The 17,911-nt window shown below is 38.1% G+C and overlaps 1 protein-coding gene across 5 annotated transcripts in view; it reads right to left on the reverse strand.

Moving 5' to 3' along the window:
* The window catches only part of LOC145985122 (apoptosis-resistant E3 ubiquitin protein ligase 1), a 179,524-nt gene that overhangs the window by 13,327 nt on the left and 148,286 nt on the right, over nucleotides 1-17,911 (reverse strand). For all 5 annotated transcript variants that reach the window (XM_083118761.1, XM_083118759.1, XM_083118758.1 and 2 more), the window contains 4 exons: nucleotides 17,640-17,808; nucleotides 13,247-13,458; nucleotides 9,307-9,448; nucleotides 6,345-6,466 (listed from right to left, as the gene is read on the reverse strand). In XM_083118761.1, coding sequence (XP_082974887.1) covers nucleotides 6,345-6,466; nucleotides 9,307-9,448; nucleotides 13,247-13,458; nucleotides 17,640-17,808 — 645 coding nt within the window. The remainder of the gene's footprint in view (nucleotides 1-6,344; nucleotides 6,467-9,306; nucleotides 9,449-13,246; nucleotides 13,459-17,639; nucleotides 17,809-17,911) is intronic.

The raw sequence follows: 17,911 nt of genomic DNA on the forward strand, positions 1-17,911 counted from the left end.
TCCTGTAAATTATGCAATATGAACTATTTCCATTAATTTTGCAGAAATATTTGCACCAATCCATGAATATGTGACGGCAATTTTAACATTCTGCTTATCTCATATCTGAACCTATAAATATTATACAGCAAACTCTGGTAGGATGATATGGTATAATTGCAATGGAATACGTACAGGGAGGTTATTGCAGCATGCCACCGCAAGAGCTTCGGCCGCTTGCCGGCCCAGTCATGCAACAGGTGCCGGCAAATTGCGTAACAGATAGCCCGTTACACAAACCGCTTGTTTTGTAATGTTTCCACTTTTCACAATTATAGTTACAATTACAACTTAAATAAGCACGTACCTTGCCGCAAGGATGCTGGAAAAGGTGTCCTCTAAAATACAAATATTTCTGGCACTTTATTTCTGCCCATATCGCTTCTGACAGCAATGACTCATCCAACATAAAGGATTCAATTTTTCATTCTTGTCTTGCCTTCGAATAAACAAAACCGTGACTCTTATTTTGCAGATAACACAAGATTAATCCTTTTGAACACTAGAGTCAGTGGCGTGCCCAATATTTTCGAGGGGGGGGGGGGTTACGTATACATTATTATGCAAAACGAAAGCGCAGATAAACGAATTATTTAACAGTGTCACTTAATTTTAACGTGTGAATATTTTTGAAGTAAAGTAGCGATCATACACTGTGTGCGTTTTTCTTTCTGAGAGCGCCATTTGAAATAAGCACTTTTCCCCTTTTGCTACTATGGGATAAACTGAATATAAAAGGCTATAACTGCTCAACAACTGCATCTTTTTAAGAAATTTAAATTCTAAATGTAAGAATGAACAAAAAGCAACATTTTATGTAAATTCCGACAATTGTGAGTCCAGGGGGAAACGGGGGCCAAATCCCAAAGTTCTATTTTCCCCGTAATTACGCAAAATTTCTGAACGTCGTAATTTCCATTTTTTTTTTTTTTCAAAGTTGCGGCAGGAGCATTACATATCCTCATAGAGTAGTCTTTTGTTGTGCTTCCCTCAAAATTTGGTCCATCCAGTGTCTATAGAGCCGACGCTAGAAGCGAAATTCCTCAGATGTCGCAAGAGCGTCAGCGGCTTATCGGAGTAGTGGTAAGCCGCGAGAAGCCTCTCGATACTACGCGAATGCGACAGCTGTCGGCTACCAGTTGTTTAGACGTGTTCACTTCGGTTTGCGTTTATCAGTACTCGTGTTGTTTATACTGTGTTATTGAGTTGGTGTGCTAAAGTGCTAGTGCTTTATCGTGTTATTTGTTATTCATTCATTAGTTATGCCGCCAAACAAATATAGTCTTGAACAAAGAGTTTTTATGTACGATACTTACGTGAAAACGAACTCTTGCAGAAAAGTAGTCAGGCGATTCGCAAGAAAATTTCCTGGCAATCCTGTTCCGGACAGACATACTGTTTACAACCTCGTTAAAAGATTACGAGAGACAGGATCTCTTGAACCTAAGAAACGTGTTTCCAGACGACGTGTTCTTACGGAAGAAAAGCTAGACGAAATTGGTGAACGACTTGAACATACTCCAAAAAAATCCCTCCGTCGGCTTGCTCAGGAAACAGGCATTTCAAAATCCTCAGCACGAAATGCCACTAAATTACTTAGATTAAAACCCTACAAAATTACAGTGGTTCATGAATTGCAACCGCGCGATCACGCGACTAGAGTTCGATTCTGTAACTGGATGCTGGATAATATTGTTGCTGGCAGAGTAAATCCAGAATTAATCATATTTTCAGACGAAGCTTGGTTCGAATTGAATGGCCGAGTTATTTCACAAAACAATCGCTATTGGAGCGCAGAAAAACCTGACCTTGTGCATGAAGTTCCGCTCCATCCTGCAAAAATTGGTGTGTGGTGTGGTTTGAATGCGCACAGAATAATAGGGCCTATTTTTTATGAAGGTACTATCAACGGTGAAAGGTATCGAAGAGACATACTACAACCTTTTTTTGAACAATTAACGGACATTGAATGCCAGCAGTCATTTTTTCAGCAGGACTCTGCTACTGCTCACACTGCTTATGAATCACTTAATTTTATTGCCGAGATTTTTGAGGACAGAATTATCAGTACTGAGTTGTGGCCCTCTCGTAGCCCCGATCTTACTCCTTGTGATTATTATTTATGGGGAACATTAAAAAACAAAGTGTATCAGAATAACCCGCGTACAATAGAGGATTTAAAAGAAAATATAAGAAGAGAAATTGCCAGAATCACACCTGAGGAGCTTATGGATGTTCAGAGGAATTTCATTACAAAACAAGCGGTTTGTGTAACGGGCTATCTGTTACGCAATTTGCCGGCACCTGTTGCATGACTGGGCCGGCAAGCGGCCGAAGCTCTTGCGGTGGCATGCTGCAATAACCTCCCTGTATATGAGGGTTACCGCATAAGTCATGGCAACTATTTCTTTTCATCATAATGCGGGCCAGGTAAAAACTTTCAAAATATACAAGGCTCATTCAATATATAACCAGAAATATGTTGTAACAAATATTTATTGCAAGCACCAAAAGAACTACAGTAATACGAGGTGTGGCTAGAAAAAAAACGGATTGATGTTGCTGTCGACAAATGGCAAGCACGTCAAGGTCGAGAGGTGCATGAGTGAATAACGTGATATCCTGCCTATCGACTGTGTGATTGCCCACGGTGTGCGGCGCTCAGTTCCGTTGTAGCTTGTCGACAAAGTGAACCGTTCATCTGTGCTTCGTTGGAAACTTTGTTAAGTGTGAAAGTGGAAGAGCGTATCAATGTGAAGTTTCTTATGAAACTCGGAAAATCCGCCACAGAAACTCATGGTTTGTTGAAGGAAGTGTAGGGAGATGAATGTTTATCATGCACGCAAGTGTTTGAGTGGTTTGAAAGGTTTAAAGAGGGACGAGAAGTGATTGCGGACGACTCGCATCCTGGATGGCCTTGCACGTCAAAAACTGAATTAAACATTGCAAATGTTGGTGAATTGATTCGAATTCGGTACCCAAAGGTCAAACTGTCAACCAACATTATTACATTACGGTGCTGACGACCCTTCGTGAGCGAGTAAGAAGACGATGACCTGATTTGTGAAAAATCAAGTCATGTTCTAGTGGCACAATAACCTCCAGTACTAAGTAAGAATGAGCTGATGCAGATGCCAATTTTGATGTTAAAATTGCCAATGAAGACCCTAATTTGATTTATAACTATAGTTAATACAGGAGCTGAACTGATATGATACCAATACTCCAGTGGTGGTTCATGAGGTTTGCAAGGAGCAGGGCACATCGAAAATATAGGCACAATGCTTCTCAACATCGCTGTCATCTGGTTTTCTAAGGCAGGAATACATACATGCAGGAAGGGGGACAATTCATTTTTGTCTTACAATTTTACCAAACTTTTTTAGATGTAATAGATTCCAGGTTCAGTCCCCGTAGATAAAATTACGGCTACTGTAACCATTTTATGAGATTCGAAAGGCAAAGCCATTAGAAATTTAAATAGCCGACTGTAGTTTCAAATTATGAGGGATGCAATCAGAGGTGCCAATTTCTTTTTAATGTCATTTTCTATATTTAAGGTTCATTGCAACCAAGGTTATGTGTAGATGAAATTAATTTAGAACAAATTATTTGGAATACGCTAGAGAAGTTCAAAGTGAAAAATCATTTTGCTTGTAAAACAGTGCAAGTGAGTTTCATAAGAAATTGTGTTTTACACCTCCGCGATGACGTAGTTGTAACGTCGTCCCCTTGTAATCAAGGGGATCTGGGTACGAAATCCCAGGGAGGCACATTGAATGTGGTTCGGATCCCACTTTAAACTGTATATCCATGCTGATTAGCCTAACTGTGGATAAACTGGACTTAACAACAGAAACTAGAAACAGAAATTGTAGGATATATACAGCCTATAGTCGTTAATACTTTTTTAAAATTAGCAGGTAGATCCGCATATACATATTCTGTAATAAATCACTATTAATTTGAACAAAATAAGAAACTGTTATAATATATTTATAGAAGTTATGAGAAAACAAGTGGAAGGGACAAAATGTTGGGCAAATACGGGGCAATTTTGACTTCTGTAATCACTACTTTCAAATCTGGAAACTAAAGCCTACTGCTCTTGAACTTGATAGGAGGAGGTTCACTGTCAAGAGATTGCTGGATTGTTGTTACGTACTATTGCATTGTGTTCCAGCCTTAAAACTCACAGGAAAATAGGTGCACTTGACATTTGTTCCATTCAGTTACCTGTAATGATTACTACAGCCATAAATAAAGAGCACAGTTATGCATGTTCGCTTTTGCAATGTATTTACATTTTCGAAATGAACGCAGAAAACATAGAAATCTCTAATTCAATGGGATACGGAAGAAAACAACTGGAAACAGCGCTTGTTACCCTCTGAAATAGATCCCCTCTTGGGTTTTGGGCACTCGGATGACGACAGAGCTGAGAGGCATGCACATGCATCCACCTTCTTGTCTTTCCACCATGATTTAAAATATATAATACTTTAGAAAAGTTTACCTTGTTATTTTATTTCTTGTATATCAGTTCTATTCTCCTATTTTTGGCTGTAGTAAATTTCTCAATCAATGTGTCTTTTCCATTGAATAAAATGCACGGAAAACAAAAAAAAAAAAAAAGAAAAGGAATTAGCTACAGAACACCCACACATCCATTCTCACTTTTTGTATATATTTTTATTAAAATTTCTGTTGTATGTTCTGTTTTTATCTTTGAACACTTGATTTAGGCAAAGCTCTGGCCTTGACGGGCCTAATTCTTTGGCCAACAATCGGTCTTGGTGATTTAAAATTTGGCTTTGCAATATCTCACCTGATTTATTTCACTTTATTTTCACGCTCACGGTAACAAGTCAGTAAAGAACTCACTATAACCAGTTTATAAAAAAGTTTTCAAAGCAATCGAACCTTGACAAAACTTCTCCACCTCCTTCCAAAGTTCTCTCCCATTCATTCCTTTTGTTTGGTAAGCTACGGTAAATGGACCTAGCCACCATCTAGCGGGAAACTAGAGTCACTGGATGTAAGACTTTGACATCATAGTGCCCCAAGTGTTTGTTACCATTTGCAATGAAAACACCCATAACCCTCCGGACCTCTCCATCAGCTCAGAATGTAGGGATGATGTTAAATCAATGAGGCAGGAAGTCCGCAGCCAGAATGTGACCATTGCTATGTTGCCAAGTTTCATCCAAAGCTATCTTATCTCAGATGAAGACTGCTTGCGGCACAACAAATACAAGCATTCCAAACAAGTATAAATTGTTGTAATTGTAGTTCTTTTTAGTTACATAATGGATGGATGAGCATGTGACCTAAGGGTACAACCACACCTGCAATACTCATACTCTTAACAATTTCCTCTGATAAAAATGCTGATACAGTAATGGAAATTGAAACAATTAAAGTACCTTATATACAGTTCATGATCCTGAAGTATGCTCAGTTTTTGTAAAGAAATTCTGATCTTTTATTCACCATAAAGGTGTGTTCCTTGTTGTGAGCAACCAATTATGAAACTAAAACATGGAAGAAAATTGTGAACAGGCAATTAGTATGATGCACATCAATTTGCAAAAACTTTCTTCTTATTTTGTTTCTCAACTAGACATTTTTAATATGAATAGGACATTTATTTGTGCCCTATCTGTATAGATTGATACAGACATACTGGTGCACTGGCAATTCTATAATCTTCCATTTTCGTTAGCATTTTTACAAATACAAAGGTATAATTAATATACCCTAACAAGTGCATATTTGGAGGGAGGTCATCAGCTCAGCTCCATCCCCCCCCCCCCCCGAAAGAGTTTCAACTACTTACATGAAATAAGCAAAATGCTTTACCATTTGTTGTACAATATGAAGTTTACACATAGCTACAGATCGGATTTGAATGAATCATTTTGTATTGATAGTGTCTGCAATGACTAATAATAACAGTAACAATATGCATAAAAATTAAGGATTTCATTAACATTTATTCTCTAAATCTTCCATTTTCTGTATTATTTTGACGTTAATTTCCTTAGTAGAATGAATGGCTGTTTTTTTAAAATAAAATTAGGAGTGGGGTAGGGGCGTAGAGTAGTTATTGCAAATTACAGGTCCATTGTAGGTGAAAAGTTCACCTGAAGGCAAAAGAGAAGATGCTCTCTTAGAATGTATTATTAGAATGTTAAAAGTAGACATACTAGACAATGGATAAAGTTCAATTAACAATGCATACTAATTTGTATTTTATGAATTGTTACTAACATTCAGAGAAGTATAAGAAATTGTGCACTTACAGATTCCAAAAGCCGATTTCTCACAACCTTTAAAGGCAATTTATCATGGTAGTGTTTTTGATGAAACTTCCGAACTTCATGGTAGAAAAAGTCCTGCTTGTCCTTGAAAGTTTCTGAACCACCTGGAAGAACATCAAGACAACTGCAATTAGAAGATGCTACCATGGAAATATTTTAACACTAATCAATATTAACTCCAGTTTCTTTCTTTAACCACCCGTAACTCTCGCAGTGAAAATTCTGAATTATTTTCCTTGCCAGTGCAATAATGACTGGGAAAGCACTAGGTAACATATCTACACTATTCCTTTGAAAACAAAGAGGCATTCGTGCTTTTTTTCTGGCGTTCTCTCAGTTGTTTACAAGCCTCTGAAGTCACCGGTCCTCCTTTGGCGGCACTCAGTACCACGTACGGGAACGTTTCCTACCTAAAATTATAGCACGCCAGCCATGAATTTGGAGGAAATAAGAATAATAAAATGACGCCACATTGTTCGGAATGCAAATTATTTGTATGCGAAACCATTGCAGTACTCATACGAAATGTCAGAGTTGTCAAAATAACGATATTGCAAATTGACAATAATCGGTTTCTTTTATTTGAGTCAGTATGTGTTTTTTATGTATATCTCGTAAAAGTAGGAGAAATATATTGAGATTTGAAGATTTTAAAAATACAAGGGCTGTCAAAAAGAAACCGAAATTTTACAAAATTGAGAAAATGGTAATATTCACTAGCTATTTCGATCTGTCTCCTTCAAAGTACTCCCCTCCCATGTGCACACACTGCTCCAAGTTTTTCTTCCAGTCCTGGAGTGTCTGCTGGAACTCCAGCTTTGGGATGGCCTGCAGGCTCCTTAGCAAATTCCCCTTGATCTCTTCTATTGTCTGGAATATGTGACCTTTGAGGGTTGATTTCAACTTGGGGAAGAGGAAGTAGGTGCCAAATCAGTGGAATAGGCCTGTTGTGGGACAACAAGTGTCTTGTGCTTTGCCAAAACCTCCCGGGTAACGAGTGAGGGATGAGCACATGCGTTATCATGATGAACCATCCACGACTTGTTCTACATCTGTGGCCTATTGCGCTGCATCTTTTCTTGTAATCGTTGCATTACTTTAAGGTAGAACGCTGCATTCACTGTAGAACCATGCAACACAAACTTGACTCTGTAGCAGTCGAAAACATGATTAACATCATTTTAACATGGGATCTACTCGTTCGTCGTCCTTTATGGAGGTTCAACCTGATCTTGAACGTCTGTACCAGTTGTAACACTGGTACACATTCCTTGCCATAGGCTTCATGTAACACTACGAAAGTCTCTTTGAAAGTTTTATTCAATTTCACACATACTCGCTGCTCATCCCTTCCAGTTACTTCATAGTAGGGTAACTGAAAATCGCAGCGGGCACTCAACATGCCTGCACTCAACGTGATATACTGCATTACTGCAGTTAGCAACAGCTTTGAGATGAAACTGGGCCAAGTTAATAACTAAGGATGCTGCTAGGCACCACCACTGTTGGTTCTCTTCAACAAATTTATATACAAACTTTACGAAAGGAGTTCGGTTTCTTTTTGAACAGGATTTGTATTTTGTAAGTTTCTTCGAGTTGTATTTTATACATTTGATTGCTCCTTCTGCGAGTCAGTAAGATTTTGACTGAGAATTTTGGAAAAAATAATTCCTTTCTAAGCCCATATAAGTTGTATGATTTTGAATCCATTTTGAAAAATACGTTGACAATTTTTGAAAAATATGTTGAAAATTTCGTGAATGGCAAGTTCATTTTCTTACTTTGTTCATTCATTATATGGCAAAGTTTTAATTATTTTTAGAATAATATTTTCAAGAGTCTAACCTTGTAATTCTACAAGATACTTTCTCTCATTTTTAAGTTTATTTTCTTTAATAGGTAATAAAAAATGTCCCAAATGGACATGCTTGCGTTCATATATATTTCGCCTGATTTCCAGTAAGTGCTAGTGTAATTCAACATCGACTGCATCAATAATACATGTAAATAACATTGGTTTTGATAGGGTGGCACTGAGTGCCGAATGTGGGACATTTGTGCTACTATGAGGATGCGAATGACGGAGGGTTAAGGCAAAAACCAAATGCATTTGCCTGGTTGCATACTTTAAGTAAAGAGGGTGATGAATCATTTAGCGTCTTTATCTAAAATGTGCAACTTTATATCGGCACTTTAAAATTACCAATGAAATTTTCACATAGGTTGATCCCTAATAATAATAATGTAACAATGATGCTTTCAATAACAATTATTTAACAAACTATATTATTATTACTGTATATACTTGGTGAGAGACTTCTATTCGATCTGCCACATGAGCTTTATTTCAAACATTATTTATGGACAAGGTCTGTCTAAAAAGATCTGCTAATGGCACTGCACAGTGGGATTTGTTTGAAGTAATATTTTGTTTGCCATGTCAAACTACGTTGTTTCATCTTGTAGTCTGCAAGCATTCAAGTGAGGTAGTGTTCTGGACTTGCGGTGATTTTCTGATATAAAGAAAATGAAGATTCTTGTAGAGCAACAGGTCTCTGAATCATTTTTGGCATAGCATTGCACAACTGTTGTCAGCCACCCTATTTTCCTGCTCTGACACCAGCGGACTGGACAACTTTCTGCTTCCAAGGATGAAATCCATCCTGAAAGGAAGCTGTTTTCAGATGAGAGAGGAGATTAAAGAAAATTCACTGAGGCCTGTTGTGCTGGCGATTCTACAAAATGCATACCAGAATGCATTCCGACAGTGGAAGAAATGCTATGAGCAGTGTGTTAACATTGGAGGTGATTACTTTGAAGGAGATTAATCTGATTCAGTTGTATAACAAGTAAATATAATAATTTTGAATCAGTTTGCTTTCTTTGGACAGACTTTGTACACAGGAATGATTTACAAATGTATTATTCGTAACTGTTTACATACCAATATTTTTGAGCAAAAAGTGTGTAAAAGTTGCAGCTATAACATTTCTGTCTCTTGTCACTAATTCTACTTTCGGTTGGCAGCCATCATCAATGACAAAGGAGGGTTGGTTATATTGGTTATTGTTGCTGAGGAAATGGAACTGAAAAAGAAAGAGAAATGAGCATTATTAAATTTCACATCATTGTATGATAAAAATATGCTACAGTTTAGTTGGTTGAAGCATATGAAGAGGATGGGCCAGAAAGATGCCCAGCAGGGGCATACACTGGACAAGGAGTGGGGGAAAAAGGTCACAAAGGAAAACCAAGGTGTTAGAAAACGATCAAGCAGAGGCAGGGTGCAAAATCAGAGTTAATAGAAGGGACTCCTGCCCACCAATTACCTTATCGTAAAATATCCTTCCCCTACAATTTTTCAAATGGGATTAATTTGATATAACAAGAAAGGTAAGGAATTAGTTTAGATCTGAAACATACATTATTAAAGATATGTTATATACAGGGTGCACGAGTAGAATTGGCACGAGTTTAAACAGGAAATTACAGATAATACAAGATTTTCTTGATCCATGTTTTTGATTCCAAATTCTCAGTTATCAGTAAGACTTTAAAGAATGCAGACCTCAAGCAGATTGGATGATTTGGCCTGAAGAGTGGAGAAGGAAGGTAATAGTCTACTCTATTTCTGCCGGGATGACCAACAACGACATCGTAGACAAGTTGAAGTTGGCATTGAGGACAAGTCAGAGAATTAAGAAGCAGTTGATTGATTCAGACTTGGATGTGGAGGCCATGGCTGCCAGAAAGACACAAAATCGAGCTGAACAGAGGGTGAGAAGTAACATTTTCATTTCAAATATGCAGCAACTCATTGACAAACACCCCTCCTTCTCGATCCATGAGATTTCTCAACGTCTGGGCCATTCTGAGAGCACTTGGATTGAAGAAGTTGCCGCAGAAAGACCATACATGTTCCAAGAAGCTAACCTGGCCAGCAAAACTCAGAAGTGGCTTGAGGAAACTTTTTTGACCATGTTACCCCCTGATATGTGGTGTCCAAACCTGACTGCAATCCTCTTGACTATTATGTGTGGGGTGCAGTTGAAAGGATCGCTAATAAGACTGCCTGTAACAATAAAGGTGAGCTGAGTAAGAGAATCTGCCAGGTATTTCAAGATTTGTCTCCTGAACTTGTAAAATGCGCCTGTTCTCGCTTCCGGGGTTGTCTGGAGGCTGTGATTGAAGCTGAAGGTTGCCTCATTGAATAAGTTCGATCTATAAAGCATTACTTTGCTTTTGTTTCTGGAATTTTCAATAAATGTTTAAGATTAGAACTTTAAAAGATGTTTTTCCTTAATGTATTTTCTGCGCCAATTCTACTTGTGCACCCTGTATATAGGATATAGGGTGTCAATAAAATGGCACTCGCGGACCACAGAAACATTTAGAGAACACAAAAGTAAACAACTTTTCTTAGTAACATTTTTGTTGTTGGTGCGTCATTTTGGCCCTACAAATGTTCAAGAAGACCATTTCCTGCCTGTATGCTGGCAAACCAACCTAACATTTAATTGCATCTGTGACATCTCTTCCTGTCGTGAAATGGCATGTACCAGTGTTGCAAGGAACACACATATTCTGCTAAAAATGATATACTAGCAACCACATTCTGTGTTTGTAAAACTTTGCAGGGAAGGAGTCCAGTAACCCAAAGGATAATAGAGCAACAATACAAAATGCGATGAAAAAATAATGTATGCAAAAGGAATTGATGGAATCTGAGGTAGAAGGGAAAGAAACAAAACCTTACCTCAAGCATGTCCAAGGGTGGATCTAGAAATTGCTGTTGGGGGGAGGGAAGGTATGCCTACAAGAATCATGCAAATGTTGTTTTCTTGTTAGTAATTTTTCTTGCACACATAAAAATTAGTTATATCGGATTACATATCTTAGCCTACATGTTATTTATTTCACTTTTATTTAGGTTTTTACTTTTATTCCGAAATATCATGTGTAGTTTTCAAGAAATGGCATGTTAATTGCTGTCATGTGGTGCTGGGATATACATATATATCCCATTCATCCACAATGGGTTTACTGACCCATATACAGATGGGGGACAAAATAATACGAACATCTGTGAAAAAGTATGCCACATTTCACACCGGCAGTACAGCAGCACCACCTGGCACTGAAGTCTGCCACCTAGTGGCTGTGAAGGGGAAGGTATTAGTTTGCCAACAACAGTCATAGGTGGTGCATTCGTCTATCATATGCTCTCAAGAGACACTGCAATGTCAGATCTGACAGAGTTCCAAAGAGGCATGATTGTTGGAGCACGTTCAGCTGGAGCCACGGTGACTGAAACCTCAAAGCTTGTTGGGTGTGCAAGGAGCACAGTATCAGCTGTTATGACAGCGTACACAACACAAGGTAAGATGGCGTCTTCAAAGCACAACAGTGGACGAAAGACAAAGCTTGCTGCTCGGGATAGGAGGGTGTTGAAGCGCATAGTGGCCCGAAAGCACAAGCAATCGTTATCCGAGATAACATCTGAAATGAACAGGCATCTCCAGGACCCCATTTCAACCAAAACTGTCAAAAGGGAACTCCATGCTGCAAACATTCATGGCCGAGTGGCAATTCGTAAGCCATTGGTGACATCACGTAATGCTGTCAAGCGACGCCAATGGTGCAGAGCTCACAGAAGTTGGTCCCCACAGCAGTGGCAACAAGTCATCTGGTCTGATGAATCAACATTCACGTTATTTCAGACCACGGGGTGCGTTTATGTGTGGAGAATGCCTCGAGATGCATTTCATCCTGACTGCCTCTTGCCGACTGTGAAGCATGGAGGTGGGTCCATTATGGTATGGGGTGCGATATCTTGGCATGGTGTGGGACCACTTGTTTTTCTGCATGGGAAGATCAATGCCAGTCACTATCGCAGCATTCTGGGGGATCATCTCCATCCTTTTGTCCAGACTTTATTTCCTGGGGACCGACTGCTTTTTCAAGACGACAACGCTCCTATCCACACTGCTGGGTCTGTCCAAACATGGTTTGAAGAACATGACGATGAAGTAGGACATCTTGAATGGCCCCCACAGTCTCCTGACCTGAACATTATAGAACATTTGTGGGGATATTTGGAGTCCAAACTTCATGCTCGAAGTCTGCCTCCAGCCACACTTTCGGAATTGGAGACTGCTCTGGAGGAAGAATGGCTCCATATTCCCTTAAACATTGTGCATGACCTCTATGCGTCCATCCCACGTCGCATACAAAGTGTACTTCAGTCACAGGGTGGTCCAACCCCCTATTAATAAACATTTTCTCTACATTCACAGGTGTTCGTATTATTTGGTCCCCCATCTGTATATACATCCCATCCACCCACTAAAGGTTACAAACAGTTTCAGTGCATAAAGTTTGTTGAACTACCCAGCTGTTACCAATTTTTTATTTCTTTTTATTTAATGTCTCTTTTCCGCCACTTTTGGCTAATCACGATGATGGGGATGAAACTGATGAAGGAACACTAACACGGAACACCCATGCCAAAGATTGGATTGAAACTTAGGAACTTCGGCAGTGAGATCAAAAGTCAATCAATGAACATGCTTGGCCACTGAGCTGGATGTCAATTTTGAATCGTCTAGTGATTACTTCAAGACTCCATATCCATGTTTCATAAGGACCACATGAGAAAGAACAACAACAACAACAGAAATTCTGCGTGGTTTGACATGGAATGACTGAACAGAAAATAGTGTAAATTCACATATTGTTGTTCTATGTAGTGTAAATTTACATATTGTTGTTCTATGTGACAACACACACCTCCAAATGGGAGAAAATAATGAAAAGATTTCTAGGCAGAAAGATGACAAGAGCAATGATTAATCCAAAAAGACAGGAAAAAAAAAGAAACTCACCTTTGTGGAAGGACACAACCTAAAGGTAACCAGTCTCTTGGGAATAAATTTGAGAAGGAATTCCTTAATCGTAAGTTGTTTCGGTGACACATAGCAGAAGACTTTCCTCGGTTTCTGAAGCTTCTCGCCCTGGATGCTAACAAGCCTTGCTTCGTACCATATGTTGTGGTTCTTGGTCGCTACATTCTTGTGGACTAATGAGGCATCGTTATCTGAAAAATCAAACAATTTGAAAAAACACAACAATGGATGGTTACAACACCCTGCATGCCTTCAGACACTTATGAACAAGAGGTGGTGTAGGATGGTCATCTTCAACAGTGCACACAGAGATAAGTGGACTCGCTTGTTCTCTCCTTCCCACTCTTCTTGGTCGTAAGAATATCTGTGCTCCACTTTTTGTGGAAGAATATGACTTTGAACCAATATCGATGTCTATACTCTTATCATTTTACACTGATAGCAATAAGTGAACATTATAATAGTTTAAGTTGTTCAGATTTTACAGGGGCAACTGTATAATTGCTACACATACAAAACACCTACCTGTTTCAAATATTTAGTTTTTCAATGTAGTTATTAGCATTGTGTAACACTTGTTGCCAATGATGTCGATTGTACAGTAGGTACAAAGATAAGGATATTTATAATCAAAAGTATACCAAATATGTGCTACAAGTAGGGATGTAGGGATGTGAGTGGAAATTTTATGGGAAATAATTGAAATTTCCGACACTGTGGAAATCTCGAATTCTACACATTATTTCCTCTCAAGTGGTTGGTTTTGCATTTCCAGAATAATATCTGGCAATTTCTGAAAAGTTTCAGACATTTATAATACAGAAAACGAAAACCACGTTTAAGCATTAGAATTTGGAGTTTCCTGGCTGGGAATTTTTTTTTCCTGATCACAGTACTAAGTTTTCAGGATCACACACACACACACCACTAATTATAAATGATATGCAATCATAGCTTGCATAAGGAGTAAAAAAAATCTAATCTTTGATGTGTGTAGGTCGTACTGATTGAGTATGGAATAATCTCACAAAAAAGATGTGTTTTTTACCTCAAGACTGACATTAAAATCTTTGATGTGGAATTCTGGAAATAACTCAGCATTTACAAATGAAGATGAGATTTATTAGAAACAATAAGAACATTCTTTCTATGCACATTTTATTTTTTCGGGAATAGGAGCAAGAGAAAACAATGTGTGTTGGATTCAGTGACTTAGTGTGGGTTTTTGAGGCACCCTCTCAATGAAAAAAAAAATATCATTGGAGCAGCTATAATACCAGAGAAGTGGACACCTCATAATCTCCCAATTTGCCCCACAACATGGCTGCTATACTTGCTTGGTAGGGACATAAGAGTATAATTACTAATTCTCACATTTAAATTGTCAACCATGCACGTCCTCTATATGTTGTTTTTTTATTAACCATATTGAAGCATTTACTGATATTTTCATTAGTTTACGGTACTTTTGTACATATAACAGTGTGCAGAAGTTATCAGCTACAACAAAAGACTTTGTAACATTATAAAATATGATGCAAAAATTTGATGTGAGATTGTGGAAAGTGCACAACGATCTCTAGCATCTAAAAATATAGTTCCAACTTTCAAGCTAATTGATTGATTGATTGAGTTGGTGTTTTAAGTCCACTTTATGCACAGCAAGGCTAATCGGGACTGGACCTACAGTTTAAAGTGGGATTCGAACCACTATGTGCCTCCACTGGGAATCAAACCCGGGACCTCTTGATTACAAGGCGACGACGCTACCACCGTGCCATCAGGGAGGCTTTCAAGCTAATTATATAACATTATGTGTATATTTTAAATATAAATGGTAAGTATAACAAGCACTGATTTTTAATTGTAAATTAAGCTGTGCACTAAAAACTACCAGATCACTAGCCAACACTTAAACAGAGCTGGACGATGCAAAACAAGAGTGAGCTAGTTGTATTCTACATGAGACAAGCGATGGGCAAAATTTCTGTTCATTCACATCCCCATCCTTTTCCAAAAGAAATTTCTGTACTTTTGCATGCAAAATCTTTATATGGTCACGTCAAATAGACCTTTGTATACGTGGATTTATATCTGCAATACAACCAACCATATTAAATGTGAAACTGCAGACATACGCTATCAGTTATTGGACAGGGTTTTGTGTGCTATCACTGAAGACCCACCATGACTATGGTCACAAATCTGGATTCCCATATGTGGATTGATACATTCACTTTCACAAGGAAGTGAGTTTCTCAGTACTTATGTCACTGCCAGTCATTCAGCAAGACTAGCTCTAGTCATGGCCTCATGGAGGTTGTGAAAATAGGGTGTATTTGAGTTTTTCGTGACATGAGAAAAAAAATTGCAACATTCCATCCTGGTCACAATCACATGCATGAAACACATGCATTCTGAAGCACAAGAATGATTTCTTTTTCAGGTATAACTCGCTACATTTGTACAGATGAATGAAGAATATTTTCAAGGTTTCTCAGGCCGAAAACAATTTTCAACCCAGAAAGCAGTGGCTGGTTGGTGGCAAAGATACACAACCAGTACTTATTCCTGCGCTTCTAATTATTTAGTTTAGTGAATAATAGTTGGATAATGTACGAGGGTCATTTGGAAAGTAACTTCCATTTGGGTATAAAAGAAACACCAGGAGATTGTGAGAGTTTTTATTATAAACAACTGAAAGAGAGAACTCTATGCTATTTTTCTACATAAGCACTGTTTCCGTTGAGACACTTATCATATTGGCGAACATTTTCTGTTGATTTTCTCTTGCAGGAGTTAAAATATCCTTCTTTTTGTGTGGTGGTGTACACAGACATACGTTAATGTTCACTAGAAGTATTTGGAATTGTTGACATGAGGCACCGTAAAATCAATCTTGGCTGTGGCTGTAAGGAGTAATGATTGTTCTCTACTAATGCTCGAACCAAGTACCTTCTCCAACATTTTCAGTGGGAATTGTTTGACCACCCTCCTTACACCCCAGATTTGGCCCCTAGCGATTATCACCTCTTTCCAAAAGGAAGAAGTGGCTAGGGGCACAGCACTTCAACAATGACCAGGAACTCAAGGACAGAGTTACTGCATGGCTGAATGCACAGGTGGCAGATGTCTTTGACATGGGTATTATAAACCTTGTTCGCCGATATGATAAGTGTCTCAACAGAAAAGGTGCTTATGTAGAAAAATAGCTTAGAATTGTCTCTTTCAGTTGTATATAATAAAAACTCTCACAATGTCCTGGTGTTTCTTTTGTACCCAAACAGAAGTTACTTTCCGAATGACCCTCATAATCATTACGGAGGAAGGGAAACTAATTACATTCCATGCATTTTCTGTTGATTTTGTACTTGCAGGAGTGAAAATATCCTTCTTTTTGCATGGTGGTGTACTCTGCTCCTGATAGTGCTCTTAAGGAAGATGTTCATCAAATCCAAGAAGTGTTTGTTGGGATTGCTGAGCATTCTGTAGCATCGATGCTACTGCTATGAGTAATAAAACTTTACGAGTTCTGTAAGAAGCCTTACCCTGCAGGTTCTGGTTTAAAAATTATAGGCCATGGAAACAATGCAGAAACATCTTGAATTTTCAGAAGTGGGTATATGCAGAATGTTTAATGCCAAGTCATGCTGAAATTTTGTTACTCATGTGAATAATTAGGCAATAGGGTCGAGCCAAAACCGAAACATATATCGGGAAAGAATTGTTTGGAATTTAATCACCAATACAGGCCTACACTTTCTAGAGTCTGCGTGCTTCACAGTCTCACCCCAAAAATAGTTTTGTGGGGGACTAAATGTCCTAAAATTAGGAAAAATTAATCATTTCCATTATTTTTGCAACAAAATTGTGGAGCAACATGGATTTTCTGATTAATTGATTATCTCATATCAAATTGTGAACATTTTAAAGCAAAACTCTGGTGGACCAATCCAATAAAATTTTAAAATACTCTGAATTACTTTAAATTGTCACAATTTTCAAGTATCTGAATCAGTATTGGTGGCAATAGGTAAGCATTTTGACATTGATATTGGTATCAGATATAAAAGTGGTAAGGGCTCAGCCCTACTAGGCAATAATCACAATATACAGAAATTTGAGATTACTTCATTTACTAAGGAAAGAATGCTCATGTAGCATGTGTATATAGCTTAGTATCTTTACTAAAAAGAAACTCAGAATTAGCAGGAAGAAAAATGAAATCAAAACCAACAATTCAATTGTTTCTCACTTTAGAACATGCTTTTACACACATAAGGCCACAAAACAGTAAATTACAACTAATTTCACTCTTGCTAAATTCACATTCACATGCAGAAAGTGAGTGATCAGTCTGTACCATACTTACCATTTAACACTATGATATCGAAGTCTCCATTGTTTAAGGTGATACCTCGATACGAAACGCTCGCATGGTAGCAGCCTTCATTGGCAAATTTCACTTGGAGGTTAATATGCTGAGATGGGGCATCATAATCTAATCTTATTGTGGGAGTTACTTTCTCCATTGAGCCGATCTGAAATGTGGAAAAATGTTCTAATTCAAGTAACATTTATGCACGTACGTGTACTGAATAATAATCTCAACATGTGCTTTTGCCATGAGCAATTCCTATTTGA

The sequence above is a fragment of the Lepisma saccharinum genome, chromosome 3, assembly GCF_977018435.1.
Source record: "Lepisma saccharinum chromosome 3, izLepSacc3.1, whole genome shotgun sequence".
Classification (NCBI taxonomy): domain Eukaryota; kingdom Metazoa; phylum Arthropoda; class Insecta; order Zygentoma; family Lepismatidae; genus Lepisma; species Lepisma saccharinum.